This window comes from Lissotriton vulgaris, chromosome 9 (genome assembly GCF_964263255.1).
Source record: "Lissotriton vulgaris chromosome 9, aLisVul1.2, whole genome shotgun sequence".
In the NCBI taxonomy this organism is placed as follows: domain Eukaryota; kingdom Metazoa; phylum Chordata; class Amphibia; order Caudata; family Salamandridae; genus Lissotriton; species Lissotriton vulgaris.
Genome location: NC_141697.1, coordinates 250856828 through 250876436, shown reverse-complemented (window position 1 = coordinate 250876436; position 19609 = coordinate 250856828). Strand labels below are relative to the sequence as shown.

Sequence of the window (19609 nt, the reverse complement as noted above, 5' to 3'; positions counted from 1 at the left end):
TGTATTGTGCGGCAAATCCTAGAGCGGAAAGGTCCAATCAGTTGAAACAGCAGCTGCCTGCTGAGCAAGAGTAGCCCAAGCAGTGGGTACCCCACAAGAAGAAAGTTAAAGAGTGACTACAACAAAGTTATGTGGGAAAGGTCCATCGGGAACAATTTGTTGGTGTGAGCGAGGTGCAACAGCAGTGCGAGAGGTTGAGGCACAAGACCACCGGCTGGAGATTTACGCAGGCCGTTTGGGAATTAATCGCTGGATCGTGGTATGCGGATACGTCTTGGACTCCTACTGAGAGAGTCGCCCGGTTATACCCCTGTGGCTTCACTCAACCTTTCATCCTTCGAGGTTGATCATAAAGGTACCATTGAGTTGAGCTACAGTAGCACAAAGCGAACTCGTTGAAGGTGAACGTTGACATTTACGAATAGACATTAGGCTAGATCTTATCTGTGCACTGGTAGCTGTGCTTACTCTTGAGGAGTAGGAAACATGCTTCATGATAATTTATTGATGTGCCAGGTGTGGAGGGTGCAGCTTGAATGTGGCTTGGGTGCTAAGTGTTTTGGTGTCATGCTTTGAGGGGGGAATGTGCCGGATGAGGGGGGTGGGAATGATGGATTAGGGATTGTAGGTACAGTTGTATCTGTCTATTCATTTGGTAAGGACTTCTTGGTACGTAATATAGCGGGATAGAACTAGCCACAAAGCAGGAGAGTGATGAACATGGTAGGTGATTACCTCTTAATAACCGTTCAGGTGGAGGTACCTGTTTTCAGACATTGTTGGGTTGTGAGAATGTAGGCGGTGTTCCTACTTGCAGACCACTTCGATTAACAGAAAGTAGCTGTATGATCACACATTTAGGCCTTTAAAGTAAGATCTTTTGCCCTACTTACTGTCACTCCTAAACGCAGATTTGTCATTGATGGGAGAGGTGGGAGACATTCCCAAGCCCATCTTAATCTCCATTCCTCTAGACTTTCCGGCTTCTGGTATCCGTAGGGCTTCTTAAAATCTTTGAAATGTCAAGAGGACATGTTTTGTTTACACCAAGCACTCTAAATAAATACATTACTATATTAACTCCTTCTCCATGTCCCCCATTTTACCATGTCTATCTTTATTTGATATCATTCATACCTTCCTTTTCCACATCGTGACTCCCCACCCTCTACTCCGTTCTTTCCCTCATCTCCAGCTCTTCCATGGTTTCAAAACCACCTAAGTTTGGCTCAAAGGGGAAACACCAACAGGAACTAAAATGTCTGACAAGTTTCCACAGTGTGAGGTATGCAGAGTGATGTTTCTAGTGAAATAATAGGATCCACCTTCTTTTAAGTCTCTTGGCGAATGTGCAGGCCATTCTTCCTTGTCTGATGCTCTGAAAATTGCTCTTGAGTGCTTGTATCCTGACTCTGGGCTGAGACGGAACACTGTGCACATAGACCTCTACTCACATCCTCAGGATGCAGGACTGTGCATGTAGATCTCTGCCCCCATGCTCTGGGTGCAGAACCTCGCATGTAGATCGCTACCCCCATGCTCTGGGTGCAGAACCTCGCATGTAGATTTCTGCCCCAATGCTCAGGGTGCAGGAATGTGCTTGTAGATCTCTTCCCCCATGCTCAGGGTGCAGGACTCCGCATGTAGATTTCTGCCCTTATTTATCAGGGGGCAGGACTCTGCATGTAGATATCTGCCCCCATGCCCAGGGGTCAGGACTGTGCGTGTAGATCTCTGCGCTTATGCTCAGGGTGCAGGACTCCGCATGTAGATCTCTGCCCCCATGCTCAGGGTGCAGGACTGTGTATGTAGATTTCTGCGCCCATGCTCTGGGTGCAGAACCTCGCATGTAGATTTCTGCCCCAATGCTCAGGGTGCAGGACTCCGCATGTAGATCTCTGCCCCCATGCTCTGGGTGCAGAACCTCGCATGTAGATTTCTGCCCCAATGCTCAGGGTGCAGGAATGTGCTTGTAGATCTCTTCCCCCATGCTCAGGGTGTAGGACTCCACATGTAGATTTCCGCCCCAATGCTCAGGGTGCAGGAATGTGCTTGTAGATCTCTTCCCCCATGCTCAGGGTGTAGGACTCCGCATGTAGATTTCCGCCCCAATGCTCAGGGTGCAGGAATGTGCTTGTAGATCTCCGCCCCCATGCTTCGGGTGCAGGGTACCACATGTAAGTTTCTGCCCCCAAGCTCAGGGTGCAGGACTGTGCATGTAGATCTCTGCACTCATGCTCAGGGTGCAGGATTCCGCATGTAGATTTCTGCCCCTATGCTCCAGGTTCAGGACTGTGCATGTAGATTTCAGCCCCTATGCTCAGGGTGCAGGACTCCGCATGTAGATCGCTACCCCCATGCTCAGGGTGCAGGACTGTGCATGTAGATCTCTGCACTCATGCTCAGGGTGCAGGATTCCGCATGTAGATTTCTGCCCCATGCTCCGGGTTCAGGACTGTGCATGTAGATTTCAGCCCCTATGCTCAGGGTGCAGGACTCTGCATGTAGATATCTGCCCCCATGCTTAGGGTGCAGGACTCCCCATCTACATTTCTGCCCCCATGCTCAGTGTGCAGGACTCCCCATCTACATTTCTGCCCCCATGCTCAGTGTGCAGGACTCGGCATGTAGATTTCTGCCCTCATTTATCAGGGTGCAGGACTGTGCATGTAGATTTCTGCCCCTATGCTAAGGGTGCAGGACTCCACATGTAGATTTCTGCCCCTATGCTCAGGGTGCCGGACTGTGCTTGTAGATCTCTGCCACTTTCCTCGGGGTGCAGGACTCCACATGTAGATTTCTGCCCTCATTTATCAGCGTGCAGGACTGTGCATGTAGATTTCTGCCCCTATGCTAAGGGTGCAGGACTGTGCATGTAGATTTCTGCCCCTATGCTAAGGGTGCAGGACTCCACATGTAGATTTCTGCCCCTATGCTCAGGGTGCCGGACTGTGCGTGTAGACCTCTGCCCCTTTCCTCGGGGTGCAGGACTCCACATGTAGATTTCTGCCCCTCTGCTGAGGTTGCAGGTCTGTGTATGTAGATCTCTGTCCCCATGCTCAAGGTGCAAGACTGTGTATGCATGTAGATCTCTGCCCCCATGCTCACGATGCCGGACTGTGCTTGTAGATCTATGCCCCCATGTTCAGGGTGCACAACTCTGCATGCAGATTTCTGCCCACATGCTCAGGATGTAGGACTCCACATGTAGATTTCTACCCCTATGCTCAGGGTGCAGGACTCCGCATGTAGATCGCTGCCCCCATGCTCAGGGTGCAGGACTCCGCATGTAGATCTCTGCCCCCATGCTCTGGGTGCAGAACCTCGCATGTAGATTTCTGCCCTTATTTATCAGGGGGCAGGACTCTGCATGTAGATATCTGCCCCCATGCCCAGGGGTCAGGACTGTGCGTGTAGATCTCTGCGCTTATGCTTAGGGTGCAGGACTCCGCATGTAGATCTCTGCCCCCATTCTCAGGGTGCAGGACTGTGTATGTAGATTTCTGCGCCCATGCTCAGGGTGCAGGACTCCGCATGTAGATTTCTGCCCTTATTTATCAGGGTGCAGGAATGGGCTTGTAGATCTCTGTCCCCATGCTCAGGGTGCAGGACTGGGCTTGTAGATCTCTGTCCCCCATGCGCAGGGTGCAGGACTCTGCGTGTAGATCACTGCCCCCATTCTCAGGGTGCAGGACTGGGCTTGTAGATCTGTCCCCCATGCGCAGGGTGCAGGACTGTGCATGTAGATCACTGCCCCCATGCTCGGGGTGCAGGACTGGGCTTGTAGATCTCGGCCCCCATGCAGAGGGGGCCGGATTTTGAATGTAGATCTGTCCCCCATGCCCAGGTTACAGGACTGGGCTTGTAGATCTCTTTCCCCCATGCCCAGGGTACAGGACTGTTCATGTAGATTTCTGCCCTCATGCGCAGGGTGCAGGATTGTGCATGTAGATCACTGCCCCCATGCTCGGGGTGCAGGACTGGGCTTGTAGATCTCGGCCCCCATGCAGAGGGGGCCGGTTTTTGAATGTAGATCTGTCCCCCATGCCCAGGTTACAGGACTGGGCTTGTAGATCACTGCCCCCATGCTCAGGGTGCAGGACTGGGCTTGTAGATCTCGGCCCCCATGCAGAGGGGGCCGGTTTTTGAATGTAGATCTGTCCCCCATGCCCAGGTTACAGGACTGGGCTTGTAGATCTCTGTCCCCCATGCGCAGGGTGCAGGACTGTGCATGTAGATCACTGCCTCCATGCTCAGGGTGCAGGACTGGGCTTGTAGATCTCTTTCCCCCATGCCCAGGGTACAGGACTGTTCATGTAGATTTCTGCCCTCATGCGCAGGGTGCAGGATTGTTCTTGTAGATCTCTGCCCCTGTGACTCAGAGGTTTAGAGTTTTTGAAGTTCCGAGTGGGGGAGATAAGGATCCAAAATTAGTGAAAATTAAGCCTTGATTTGGGGGGATGAGTAGTGAAGGGTAGCCACATGGGAGAGTAGGAGCTTGGACTAGGTAAAATGACATGCTCATGCTGTTATAGAGTCGTTGGGTGTTTGAACCGTGAAGCATTGAAGCTGATCTCAGTGCAGGTTTGGAGAGTGGAGACCTGAACTGAGAGAGTGGACCATGAGTGGAGGGTGGGAGTGGGTACGTTGTTACGCTTACCTCCACTGATGTAATTTACAGTTAGGTTGATTTACTTTTCTTAACTATAATTTTACTCAAACCAGTTGTTGCAAAGTCATAATGTTCCCTGGGCTCCCCCAACCACCTTTTTTGCTGACTGATACTGGTGGAAACTGACTGACACTGGGTCAGATTAACCAGGGCCAGTGCTATGCTGAAGACACACTTAGAATACAGTGGAAACACCTACGTACGCTAGGGTACACTATGGGTTAGGGTACCCATAGGATTGTCATGACCTCCCCTATAAAGCCCTAGTACCTAGTAGGACAGGGGATTGATACTACCTTTAAGTCCCTAGTATATGATAGGGTATGGCAGTATGGAGGCCAGCAGCCCTTCCTGCACTTGCCTGTGTGTATTGCTGAAGCTGAGGTCAATTTAAAAGCAGCCCTGGGGTGCAGGACTGCTTTTAAAATGCAAATTGTGCCCTAACTCTTTGCTGTTTGGGGCACTTTGTTTTGGCATATTAGGTACCCACAGGGTCTCTTAGGTGTCCAGGGTTGGGGGTCAGGTAATTTTAAGGAGTACCCTTATAAAATGAGTTTTATATGCCTTGCCATTTAGTGAAATTGCACAATTCACGTCCCACATTGTAGTAAAGTGCTTCCCAAAATCTACTTTTGTGCTAGGAGCACTGTGGAGTGAGGATCTGCAATATATCTACATATTCAGAACCCCTAAAGTCTCTCCCAGGTATCCCAGGGGTCTGGGGTCCTGTAGATATAGGCAGGGTCCTTATAAAATATGTTTTATAAGCCCTGGTGTTGGAAAAATTGTCTACGTCATTTTTCCCACTGCAAATCCCCAGCCACATAGGTTAATACGTCAAGAAGTTATTACATAATAACTAACGTTCATGAGGTCATTAAAATACCGTTCAAGAACTGTCTAGAATTGTATTGATAAATCCAACAATTCGCTATTGTTGAATTTATCCTAATGTATCCCCTGTGGTGTTTCGGCCAACCTTGGGGCCTTCCTGTTTGTGGCAGTTGACAGGGCCACTATCCTCACCTACTTCGTGCCCAGGGAGGATGACTATCTCTCCAAAGAGCCCATGTTCGGTTAGTCCATCTAGGCCGGAGAGCCCTAGGTCCGCTCTCATAGCCCCGGATGACACTGCACCTGCAAGTCCTGTTTCACCTCTTTGGAGAGCAGACACTCTCTCCTCATCTGAACGCTGCCTCTCAAGAGCTGCAGATCGCTCCAGAGGCTTGGTGCTCAGCTGCCCATCGAGGCTGCCCAGCCCTGGGCGCCATTTTGGAATTTGGAACGTCGCGTCAGCCGCGCCTTTGAGCCCCTGCGCCCTCGGCTGCTGGCAGTCACAGTTGCAGGGTCTTCCATTGTTAAACATTTCCCTCTCATTTTTCTGTATTAGTGTTATTTAATGAATCATTGCGGGTCCAGATCTCGGAGTATGACTATTTCTTAGTATTTGTTGATGATTTATGATGGTTTAAAAAACATTGTTGTATTATAGTGGGAAGAAATGAAAGTGCTCTTTTTTCTGTTATGAATGTAAAAGATGGATCTATAAACCATGCTCATAATGAAGCCACAAACTAGGAGAACTTTAGGCTTATGTACCCTGTCATTGATTTGCCCAACTATCATCCTTATCAGCTCTGCACATGCGACCCTCCTGCCTACACCCAAACCTCCCTCCGTGTGCACAATCCCTGATCCCACCTCCTCATCTGTGGCCCCCTTCAATGGGCCTCACTGCCTTCTGTCACTCAGCGACAGTAAAAGTGCCTTCTGAAATGAATAATCCCACTCAAGTTCTCCTGTTGTAAATATGCAATGTAATTTGCACATATTTCTATTTTTGTGTAGTTCACTGCCTCAGACACTGTACAGTTTCTTTGTATCACATGGGCCTTATCATAAATGTGCACTGCTGCAGAGCTGTGTGCCTATTTTTAAGACCTTGCGCTGTCCAAGGCGCATACACTTAACTCAGAAATGCTGTGATTTGGTGCATGAGTTGAAGACAGCACAGCTATTGGACACTGGGAGAGGTACTCACTGCACCCTGTTTCTGAGCTGTGCTGCCCACTGCTCATGCGTGACAATGAGAATTTAGTATTTCAAGTAGAGTACATTTTGTATCCGAATTTCTTGTCCTTCCTAAATAAAGAGACCCTTTTCTCTGGGACATGAAGTGCCTATAAAGGATCTTTTTACCCTGGCAAACCCTGTACTGGAGGCAAAACGTTATCATTGGTACCAAAGAAACCTTCCATTAGCCCATTGTCGTTGCTGTTATGGTATGGCCAAGTTTGTGATGAAACAAATCCATAACCTCGAATCTGCCACAATCATGTACTCTTTTTAATAATAACGTTTGTTACAATGAAACCTCTACACCAAGGACCTTCACAATGATCTATTATTTTTAGTAAAAGAAAGTAACCATTGAAAAGAGTGGCTTAAAATTGTTGTACTGACTTTTGTTTTTACTGTGTATTGTACGACGTTCTTAATTATAATATAAGATTGGCCGACTTGACATAATCATGAAAAACAATGCTATGATGGACCCCTGGACTATGGCACACGGTGTGCCTTTGATGGACCGGTTATCCACTGAAACAAGAGTTGTGTCAAATCGAAATGAACTGAAGTGAGACCTTGATTTTTGCATAGAGAATGTGAGAATAGACCTGAGTCTGTTAAAGGCTTTGTGGGTGTCAGATTGCATTTATCATTTCTACACAGGGAGAAAGGGTTCTTGAACCCAGATTACACGAGGTTTCCGTAGTGAAATGAGCTGGAACGATTTGTCACATTTTTATTTTTAATCTTGTTCCGCAGTAGACTGGTATGTTTGTTAATATTGTTCATTGCACTCCTTTTCCCCCCCATTCTCTTTCTGCAGACTGATGGTGCCTGGGGTTCCTGATCCCCTCTCCAACCGTCCCTCTATGCTATTCTCAGAAGAGTTTAAGGATGACCTCCCATGTGTTGCTGTTCCATTTGTTCCTGGCAATGTCTCATGTTGTCTGGGTCGTACCAGACGTAGAAGTGTTTCAACCTGAAAGGGAGTCTTACCAGCATATTCTGCCCTCCCAGATGAGCTCGAAGAATGCCAGTGAACACACGATCTATGGAATCATGTTTGACGCAGGAAGCACTGGGACCCGAATACATATTTACACCTTTGTACAGAAAGCTCCAGGTAATCTTTAAAGCACTCAATTTCATTTCCAGCAATGAAATGCGGATCCACTTATATTATTCCTCCTGTGCACTATTTACTCTTAAATTCTCATTACCTACCGCTCTGGCCCCTGATGTTTGCCCGGCGGCTCTGGCCCCTGATGTTTGCCCGGCGGCTCTGGCCCCTGATGTTTGCCCGGCGGCTCTGGCCCCTGACGTTTGCCCGGCGGCTCTGGCCCCTGACGTTTGCCCGGCGGCTCTGGCCCCTGACGTTTGCCCGGCGGCTCTGGCCCCTGGCGTTTGCCCGGCGGCTCTGGCCCCTGGCGTTTGCCCGGCGGCTCTGGCCCCTGGCGTTTGCCCGGCGGCTCTGGCCCCTGGCGTTTGCCCGGCGGCTCTGGCCCCTGGCGTTTGCCCGGCGGCTCTGGCCCCTGGCGTTTGCCTGGCGCTCTGGCCCCTGGCGTTTGCCCGGTGGCTCTGGCACCTGGCGTTTGCCCGGTGGCTCTGGCCCCTGGCGTTTGCCCGGTGGCTCTGGCCCCTGGCGTTTGCCCGGCGGCTCTGGCCCCTGGCGTCTGTCCTGCTGCTCTGGCCCATGGCGTCTGTCCTTCTGCTCTGGCCCCTGACGTCTGTCCTGCTGCTCTGGCCCCTGACGTTTGTCCTGCTGCTCTGGCCCCTGACGTTTGTCCTGCCGCTCTGGCCGCTGGCGTTTGTCCGGCGGCTCTGGCCATGATGTTTGCCCGGCCGCTTGCCTGCCTGCTGCTTCAGCCCACAGCATTTGGTCTGCTGCACCTGCACATAAGATCAGCCAGCTGGCCTCTGTGGTTAACGTCTTCCTCCTGTCCTTGAAATCTGCCTGATTCTCCTGTCAGTAATACCGCCTGTCACTACCTCTGTCATAGTTCTCACAGTTTCTTTGACCTGAAACACCTGCTTCTGCTCCCACCTTAGCTTATTACACCCACCTCTCTGTTGCTCTAAATTGTACTGACTGTGCTTTTTGAACCTTGTCTCTACACATGCTACAACTGCTGATCAAACAAAAGACTGTGTTTCATGGGCTTTGACCTCATTTTACTCTGAGGACTCGTCCTTCTGGATGACTAAAACTAGCTCATGTGTGAGTGTGAAATGTCACACTATACTTTTTAGGTAGTTTGTAAAGCTTACACAGGGCCTTTGCGTGGGATCATGAATGATGTGCATTCCAACCATCATTTTGAAAGGTCTAGATTTATATCCAGTGGTGTCGGGATGAGATTTACCAGGAATGCAGCAGAGTTGAGAACAAAACTTTACAATGAAGAACAACACCAAAAAGTGCCCTACTCATCGTCCATAAAACAAGACACTGCCCTTGACACCAGCACTGCTAAGCGAAAAATCTAGGGTCCTGTTTGGTTCTGAGATTTTCTTTATGCCTTTAGGTGATCCACCATCTAATATGTGTTCAAACCCTTACTACACTGGTTTAAACCTCTCAGTAAATCCAGGCTTCCAGCTGTGAGGTGTTCGCCCAAGTAGTTGGACCCAGATCCTGCACAAGTTCACTGTAAGGGAATAAAAAAAAAAATTACTGTTTGCCCAAAGTAAATGTGTAATGCGCAGTCTAACATCTAAGCGCCGGGATGCCCGTAGGGTTGCAGCGCGCTCTACAAATGATATAAATAAATTAATAACATGCATCTCGAGCATAGTACCACATGCCAGAGAATTGCTTTAGACCGGTTTCCCCGAGGTTCCTGCTTGCCGTTCAGCTGCCTGTTTATCAAAGGCCATGAGCTGGTTTTTACGCAAAGACAACTTTCAGTCAGTTCATGGAGGCATGTTTATGCTGGGATATTTTTGTAAACTTTCCTGAGCGCAGGCAAGACAAGCTGGTATTATAACAAAACGAATTTATTAAGAAAATGTACAAAGAGGGTTCCTCCTTTTGTATATTGCACAACCCAGCCTAAATTCAACATAAATCAGCAACTCTTTTACAAGCTTGCTCAGACTTTGGAAAGTTGGTGAATGTTCTTCGGGCTCCCTTCCATCAAACACAAGGCTCATGAGCTTTTCAAATCTTTTTCTGTATGGAACTCTTTTTATTGATTTTCTTTGGAACACAGTTGAGGGTTACAGTTGACATATTCCATCTCAACATCATTTAAATATGGTTTATGTACATAAGCTCTATTGTCCTTGTTTGGAGAGCCACCACCAAATCAAAATTCTTCAGGTTGTTAAAAACTGAAAGTGATTCCCAACAAGATCTTCTTATGTTTACTTAGGATACATTCCTCTGTTTTCTGCCCTTTGCCACATCTTTTGCAGAGGCGCAGTCTTTTGAAACATAATGTATTGATACAGATTAATATTACTGTAAGATGTGTAGCAAGGTGTTTCCAAGGACCATCACGATTCATCAATAAACATACCTTGAAATGAGTAATCAACATTGCTGTGGTGTTGCATTATATCAAATGCCATTAAAGTCAATCGAAATATAGCAACTTAATCCTCTAATAAACAAAGGAACAACATTTGTGGGTTTTGTGTGTGTGTGTGTAACGTACCAAAAAAACAAACCCTTCCCTCCCTGTACTCGTTATGATGTTCCTCATTACTGCCACATTGTCCCACATTCAGGGTCACAGCAAGTCTAGTGTCGTTTTTTCATCCCCTTTTTTATAGATCTTCCTCTTTCCTCCCAGGTTTTAGTGTCCCCAATGATCATAACTATATGTCTTCAATTTCATGTGTCCGATGTATCGTCAGATCCAGAGAGGGCACAAGAGCGTCAGTAGTCACGTCCCTAATCATGGTCTCCCAGGCGTGTAAGATGTCCGGCAGTGGGTCATCTCAACTGACCCTTTTCATTGTTTAGCTAACGTCTGACCGAGTATGACGAACAGTCTACTCAGTTTCTTTTGTTCTTGATGGGAACCAGACCCAGCAGGCACTGCTTGAGTTCTCTGGGGATGTTCAAGCCCATGATATGCAAATGAAGCTTTGTCTCATACCAGTAGGGAATTATTTGAGGACAGGACCATATGACATGGACAAAATGGACCGCAACGCGTACACATGGAATTTTTAGTTGGGTAAATAGTATCCAAGAGTTTGGGCAAAAGAGATGTACGGTGTACGAAGTTATGTTGGAGCAATTTAAATCTCGAGTTCAGATACCTCCCATACTCCCCTGTGGATCCGAACCCATTTGGTAGGTTTGATGGGGAACTCAACTGGTGTGTCCTCAATATTTTGGAGAGGTTGCGGTATATCTATGCGGAGAGCACAGTATAGGTGCGTAATGAGTCTCTGTCCTACAGCAATCAGCAGTGTGATGAGTGCCTCTGTAGCTCTGGAGTTCAGGGAATCTTGGCCATTTATCTTGTGCAGTCGCGGCTATTTTGGCATGTTGGAGAAATTGCCCTCATCCCAGTTGGAATGTCTCCATTGCATCTTGCAACTTGATGAAGTGGTCCGCCGGGTAGAGGTCATCTACTGTAGTGCAGCCGCAGCCCCCTGCCCGACAGTAGTCAACAGCCGTCGATTGTGTGATCTGTGAAACTGGCTAAATCTTCCAGAACTCAAGTGTGGGTGCATTTGGTGCTGCTATGGAGTACCCCCCTCATCGCTCGCTCCCAAAGCCTGCAGACCAGTTGTATCACATGTGGTCATTTTGCAGTGGTTATGATGCCCTGTAATAGTGGGGACCCCAAGTCCACATCACCATGTGTGCCTAACAAGACCACCTCAAACCAATGGTTGAACTGATAAACAAGGATGATGCTAGAGTAGAGGACACCAGGGGAGACAAGGAATGGAAAATAAGAGTATGACCAATTATGGGTGACAGGGACATGATGTACCATGTTTCTTTTATCACAGTACTTACCAAGACCGGTTCCTGTTAACAGAGCAATCAGACACTCCAGCTGAGAGACCGGGTTGAACATTCCAACCTCCTAGCAAAAAAACATTTCCAGATGACCAACTTGTGATTGGGTCCTCGTAAAGTATTATTTATCTACATTATGGTCCTCGATAGAGGCTTGGTAATTAAAACAGATATATTATTTTATCTGCTAATAAAATGGTGCATGCAATAGAAATGGAACAAGCAAATGGTCTTCTCAAGAAGAATAAAGTAGACCTGGCTCTTCTCCAGGAGAAAGCAAACACAAGGAGATAATGGACAGAGCGCTGAGACATTTCAGACACTCACCCCCAGTCACAGATCTAGGTTGAATCCATCATCGTTATTTAGCTCCAGGCATCCCGGGACCGGTTTCATGGTAACAGCCCTCTTCAGCCAGGCTAGCTTGATTCCAGTGGCAAAGTGAGCTTGGGACTCACGACTGGGCATTCTGTTCCCATTGGATTCAAGCTAGCCTGGCTGATGAGGGGTGATGTTCCGAAACCGGTCCCAGGATGCTTGTTTCCGGTCCTGGGAGGACCTGGCTAGGCAGTTCGGTCTGGACTGTTCCCATAAGGAACACGGTCAAGACTGATTTGCAGATGGCTGGGTCCAAACTGGCTGGCAGGGTGAGCTAAAGAATGATGGATTAAACCCAGATTATTGTGACTGGGGATGAATTTTTGCATTGTTCTGCATTCCGTCCATCAGTTGTTTCTTTTGCTCTTCTCAAGGAGACACACCTTCCACGTGAAAAACATAAGAAACTTGAAAACCGGGGGAGAGGCAGTAAATTCTGTAGTACATTAGGAGTCAAACAGAAATGTGCAGAAAATATTGGCGATGGGTCGCATTCTATTCCAGTACCAGTTGGCACAAACCTCTTGCATAGGAGATGAGTGCTTACCTATGAAAAAAGTTGAAACCATGAAATCAATCTCCTTTGCTGCAGTATATGACCTTGAGGACCTCAACTCCATCCTTCCGAAAGTTCCCAGAGAGCTAATAGTTGGTGGAAAATGGCATGAGTTAGCAAGGCTCTAATTTTATCACTTTTAAGGGGAGTACACAGGTATGTATCAGAAAGCGGAATCATAGGATCATCAACTGCAGCCTCACTGAGGTCTCAACACTTCGGCAATGTCTCCACTCTGATCCCAAGACATTGCCATATCAATATAATAACCCCGATGTCAATGATGATGAAAGTGAAATCTATGACAAAGAAAATCCCCTGTCACACTATCCTCTATTCGCCTACCCCCGCAACAGCTACAGAGCAATCTGCCTCCTTTGTTACTGTTATAGTGAGTCAAAAGGGGATGATGGACGGAGCGTTTGAGCAAATCAAACACTCACCCACAGTCAACTGATCTGGGTTTAATCCATCACCATTCTTTAGCTCACTCCGCCACCCCAGTTCAGACATGGCCATATGCAAATCAGTCTGACCCTGTGCCTCATGGGAACAGTCCAGCCCGAACTGCCAAGCCATGTTTTCCCTGGACCGGAAACAAGCATCCTGGGACCGGTTTTGGATTCATAATCCTCATCAGCCAGGCTATCTTGAATCCAGTGGCAAAGTGAGCAAGGGACTCACATCTGAGCAAACCCTGACAACTTAGGGCGAACAAAGCGATACAAAAGGGGATGATGGACGGAGCGTTTGAGCAAATCAAACACTCACCCCCAGTCAACTGATCTGGGTTTAATCCATCACCATTCTTTAGCTCACTCCGCCACCTGTTATAGTGAGAGCAACAGAGGACTTAGACATTACATTACCGTTTACTGCAGTCAAATCCAATCTCCTTGTTTTGTCCTACAACCTGGACAGACAACCCATGATCCTCTCCTACCACACTGCTGGACACCTTTGGAAAGTCAGGATCTTGCCCTTCAGACAACAGGCAGATTGTAAGGCGGCCAAGCATTCTCCTTCAGCACCCCACTCCTGAGTCTAGTGGTGAAGGCCTCCACAACAATTAAACCCAAATGCATTTCCGGCCACCGCGCCAGACGGAGTCAGAACACGTAGTCATTCCCTAAAAGAATTTTCCCCTTGGCCAGCCTTGCACTCAGGTCAGTGAACACCAGCTGCATCCTGGGGAGATACCTGCATGTGTTATGGGACATGGCAGTGGACATTTTGCCAGCCATCCCAGATGACATTCAGCCTAACCTTTAATGCCTTATCTAAAATGGCCAAGACCCAGCGAAGTACCCCATCTCCTTGGGTCTGGACACCAGCAACTGCTTGAGTAGGGCAGTTGTAATCTGTGTGGTGGATTTGCTCTACCAGGTTTTCGAGCAACATCTCTTATGGACTTGCCATGTGGAGGGATGAGGCAGATTGGGATACCTCGCTTGAACTGCAGGTTTTGTAGCAGTTTTGCCCCTTTCGAGGCTTAGGATGAGGATTGCAATAGAGGTAGCATCAGACCATGTCGAAACAGTCCTCCCAAGCCTTTTAAAGCAGAGGCTGGGAATCTGAGCCTCAGGGCAACAACCTACCCAAACCCCCACCCATCCCCACTGCAGCCGCTGCGTAACCACTTTGATTTTTATCCTCAGCAGTGCCCGATCACCTGGTAGGAGCTTACATAATTTTTTCTTCCCCATGTGGAAAACATCCCACCAGTGGGTGGACCAAATTGTCCAGAACAGCTATTCACTCCCTCTTTCTGACCATACACCCCACATCTCCAACATTGACACGCCTCCCAGTTCATACTACAAGGAGAGGTTCAAGCTCACTCAGCCAAGGGGGCCATAGAGATAGCTCCCTCAACAGAGATCGGGACTAGTTGCTATTCCCGTTTTTCCTTTTGGGTGCTGCAGGATGGAGGACTCTGCCCTATTGTCGACCTTTTCCCTCTGAACGTCTTCCTTCAAAATTACAAGTTCAAGATGCTCCCGGCGGCCCAAGTTCTATCTGCCCTGGATCCAGGAGCCTGGATGGTGGCCTTAAACCTGCAGGACACCTCCACATTTCAGCCCTGCAAAGCTGCAGACAGTACCTGCAGTTTTGGGTAGGTCACAAGCACTTTCAGATTTTGGTGCTGTCCTTTTGACCTTACCAGTACACTTCGGGTGTTCCCGAAAGTGATGGTGGTAGTCGCTGCCAGTCTGCAGAGGTCATTAATATTAGTCTTCCCGTACCTTCATGACTCACTGCTAAAGGTGGGCTTGCCTCAAACTGTCATAAACCAACTCCAGATGATGGCTAACCTGTAGACATAGTCAGGGTCTTTCCATCAAAGTTCCAAAGTCACACAGACTCCTTCACAGAGGCTGCCTTTCAATGGAGGTATTTAGACGCAGTGCTTTTCGAGCCTTTCCTCCACCTCAGTGAGTCCAGGACACTTGAGCTATGATCCTGATGTTTCAACCTTCGACCCTGGTATCAGTGAGAGTGGCACAGAGGCATCTTGGCCTCTTCCATCTTGCTTGTGAACCACTCCAGGTGGTACTTGTGGGCTCTGCAGTTGGATTTGAAGTCTCCGAGGTCACCACACCAAAGGAACCTGTAAGATCATATCCAGGTGTCTGAGGAGACTGCAAAGGAACTGCATTGGTGGTTGCTAGACTGCAGTTGGTCCGGTGGCACTCCTTTCCCTACTCCACCCAGACCGAAGGGTCATAATGGATGCATTGTTGCTGGGTTTAAGGTCATTTAGGAGATGTGAAGACCAGAAGACTTTGACAGAAGCCCACTGCCACATCAACTTGTTAGAGCTGCAAGTGCTATGCTTGGCACTAAATGCGTCCCTCTCGCCCATCAAGTGGGAACGAGTGCAGGTGCTCGTAGACATCACTACTTCAACAAACTAGGTGGAGTGGAATCAGGTGGCTTTGTACTTTTGGGAGTGGCTAACTCCCTAATTGTGCAACACCTGGCAGGATCTTTGATCGTCAGAACAAACTAGCGGTTCATGAATAGTGGCTTCACTCAGGAGTGGCACAAGTCATTTTCCATTAGTGCAGAGAACCCTGGCTCGATCTTTTTGCCACCACAGAGAAATCACAGTGTCCAAGTTACTACAGGTTGGAGTCCCAAGGCTTGGTGATCCCTTGCATTAGATGGAGCTTGGTACTCTTGTACTCTTGTATGGCTTCCTGGCTCTACCTCTTCTGCTCAGAGTTCTTCAGAATATTAGGAAAGACTGGGCCCAAGTCATCCTAGTGGTTTTGGACTGAGTGAGAGTGCATGATCTGGTCATAAGTAGATGTCCTTCAATACGGCTGCCCCTCCAGGAGGACCTCTTGTTGCAGGACAAGGGCCTGCACAACCTACAACTTCATGCATGAAGATGCATAAAGATTGAGTGGCAACAGTTAACTGCTTTCGCTCTTCCTCCCAAAGTAGTAGGTGTCATACTGGCAGCCAGGCGTCCATCCACCAAAACGTTTTATGCATAACCCTATGCAAAGTTCCTCCTGACACATTTGGCCTCTGCAGGCACACTAAGCAGACATACTGTTGTTTTGTCTTTCTTCATACCAGCAAGGCCTTGATGTGGCAACAGTTATAGGTTACTTGGTGGCCCTTTCAGCTTTTTTTACACCCACTTGATCAGCCATTTTTTTTATATAACCTGTAGTGATGAGTTTCTTAAAAGATTTGATTAATATGTTCCTGCCAACACCCTATATGATGCTGCAGTGGGACCTTAATTTGATTCTCACTTTACTCGTGTATGCACCATTTGAACCAATGCATACATTGGTCAACGCGATTACTTCAGGTTGTCGTGTGTTAGTGAATTACAATCTCTCTCAGTTGAGCAGCCATGCATCAACTTTTTTCCGTACAAACTTGTTCTTCGTCTGAAAGGTGCTTTTCTTCCGAAGGTTGTCACACCCTTTCACACAGGGCAATCCATTACCCTACTAGTGTTCTTCACCCTTCCTCATCCCCCTAACGATGAAGAATAACTTCATCATCTCAGCCCGAAGAGGGCCCTGAGTTTCTAAATTCACTGCACCAGAGAATATAAGGTGGACGAACAGCTCTTCGTGAACTTCTCTGGGCGAATAAGGAGGAAGTGATACAGAAGAATACCATCTCTAGATAGATTGACCTTTGCATCAAGTACTGTTATAGGTTGGCCAAGAAGCAGCCCCCCGAAGTCTTATGTGCTCATTCCAATAGAGTGAAGGCTGCTACCACTGCACTGGTGTGTGGTGTGAATACCTTTGACATCTGCCAGGTTGCTGTGTAGGTGTCAGTTCACCAAGCACTACTGCCTTGATAGCCAGAACTGGCAGGAAATGCATTATGCCTTGTCTGCCCTGTCAGATTTCCTTTTCCACAAGGTGGGAAATCTGCAGTTAGAAGTAGTATCTATCAGAAGAACAAGTTACTTACCTTTGGTAACACTCTTTCTGGCAGATTCTCTATAAAACCATAGATTTCTCACTGACCCAATCTCCACTCTATTCTGTAGAATTAACACATCTAGTCCAGGCTAAGATTACAATTTAGAGTTTTGCACACTGGCACATGTGATTACTAAGTGCTCTATGTCCAACAGCGCGGCTAAAGACAAAAAAGAACTGACCTCAGAGCACTGGGGTGGTGGGTATGCAAGGGGCTTGCTGTCACTTCGGTGGCAGAACAGACACGATGCGGAGCCACACAACGCCACAAACAGACATGAGCTGGAATTGCTGCGAAAATTCTGTGGATCCAGTCTGGCACCTTAAGGTATTCACAAGATAAATAATAAGCGGTTAGATAGCTTATTTACCAGACCGAGTATTACCGAACGTAAGTTAAATATTCTTCAGTGGCACAAAAAAAATCATACTTTTTTAATTTCATACTTACAAAAAAGCAAGCAATTTAACACAATTACCAAGATGCCTTAGAAAATTGCACTAGCTAACCATTAACAACTTTAAATCAACAGCATAACTCAGTCCTCACTACCTGCCGGAGAGATTCTACATAAGATGGGGTTGGGGCAGCCACTATCTATTTATCTGTTTTGTGTTTTTAGAAAATAGTTATTCTTAAGTCTCCCAACAATGCACACACTTCTGGTGTTATTTTGTTATTTTAAAATTATATATTTACTCCCTTATCCATTATTGGTCTATTTTGCATGGTCTTATTTTACAGTGCATCCTTATTATGAAATCTTCTTAACTGTTGTCAATAGCATAGTATGCTTTTGCACTTCTAGTGCTGGTGGAAGCCAATGACCCCTCTCTTGATGTTTTCAGGGCATCCTCCTGAGTTGGAAGGAGAGGTTTTTGAGTCTGTCAAACCTGGTCTGTCTGCCTACGTAGATCAACCTGAGCAGGTAAGCCTTGAACATACAACTACACATGAGACTGTACAGTCAAGTGCTCATGTAAGCAGTGATTCTTTGTGGAGCACACTACACTCTTATGTTTTGGGAGATGAGAATGTCTAATTGATGATTATTTGTAGACGGTTTCAAGGACAGTATGCCATTGAACATCTTGTAGATGTGTATACTATGTGTGAAGCAGATGAATGACTGCATCTGTAGACCTGGGGGTGGATAAAGGGAACAAGGGGGACTTTGTCTACAGCAGAGGGGGCTACATATGTGTAGTACAGATGGAAGGTACCTGTCTGGAGCAGAGTTGGTTTATTAGGGCAGGAAGAAGCCTCTGTCTAGAGAAAAAGAAATCGGTTTATCTGATGCAAAAGAAAAGTTGTTGCATATGTGGAGCACAAGGAAACTGTATGTGTGGAACATTGAACACTGAGAGGCTGCGTGTATGGAGTACTGTGAGGTTGAGGGTGTGAAGCTTAGGAAGCTGCTTCTGTGGATCAGAGGGAAGTTGCATGCGTAGAGCACAGGGAGGCTGAATGCATGCACCAAGGTTTGACTGCGTGTTTGTTGTGTAACAAAAGGGAAGCTGCATGTGTGAACAGACAGGAATACTTTTGTGGAGCAGATGGAACTTTGCATGTATGAAGCAATGGGGCTGCATGTGTTGGCCAGAGGGAGGGCTGCATGCGAGGATCAGGGAGCAGAAGTGCTGAGTAAGGGAATCTTTAGTTCTAGCAGCAAGGCTGATAGCATGGAAGCAAGTTACATGGCTGGAGCATATCTGGAGCCTTAGGAATCTGTATGTGTGGAGCAGTGAGGCTGCCTGTGTGGGCACAATTAGGAAATGTATGATTATATAAGGGGATGTCTGGGGAGCCGTGCCATTGTGACATCCTCGTCGATGTGGGAGAGCTAAGAAAAAAGTTTCTGCAGAATGCTGGCGCAGGGGTAGTTCAAAAGGTGAGGAATTCACAGGCAGATACTGTATCCACCAGAAAAAAGCATTACCAAAGGTAAGTAACTTGTTCATCTGGAACAAGTGTTGGGCAATGACTCCATCTCGAAGGAAGAAAAACCATGCATACCTGAGGAAGATGGGCATGCGCGTAAGATTGTGTCTGTAGCAGAGGTGACTCCAGATCTAAACAGCGCTCCCAGTGATACTTAGCTTTTTCTGGGTTTTATTTTTTCATTGCAGTGTGCAGAGAGTGTTCGAGGGCTTTTGGAAATCGCCAAGGATGCTGTGCCTCCCAGTCACTGGAAGAGCACACCAGTGGTGCTGATGGCCACTGCTGGACTAAGACTCCTGCCAGAGAAAAAAGCCCAGGCACTGCTAACGGAGGTAACTGCTTCCTGTCTCCATCTTGCTACATTTGTTCATCAACTAACTTCCACTTCTCTATCCTCTATTTCCTTTCTTCTCCCCATTACTTCCTTCTGCGCCTCTCCCTTTCTTTATAATATTTCCTGCTCGCTACATTTAATTAGATAATGTGACATAAGACATACACATGTTGTTAAAGCCTTGGGTATTACAGTTTTGAAAGT

The 19609-nt window shown here is 47.4% G+C and overlaps 1 protein-coding gene across 4 annotated transcripts in view; it reads left to right on the top strand.

Annotated features, from left to right (window-relative positions):
- Nucleotides 1-19609, top strand: part of ENTPD5 (ectonucleoside triphosphate diphosphohydrolase 5 (inactive)) — a 408239-nt gene that overhangs the window by 157301 nt on the left and 231329 nt on the right. For all 4 annotated transcript variants that reach the window (XM_086937471.1, XM_086937473.1, XM_086937472.1 and 1 more), the window contains 3 exons: nucleotides 7566-7865; nucleotides 17979-18058; nucleotides 19260-19403. In XM_086937471.1, coding sequence (XP_086793597.1) covers nucleotides 7637-7865; nucleotides 17979-18058; nucleotides 19260-19403 — 453 coding nt within the window. In that variant the 5' untranslated portion in view covers nucleotides 7566-7636. The remainder of the gene's footprint in view (nucleotides 1-7565; nucleotides 7866-17978; nucleotides 18059-19259; nucleotides 19404-19609) is intronic.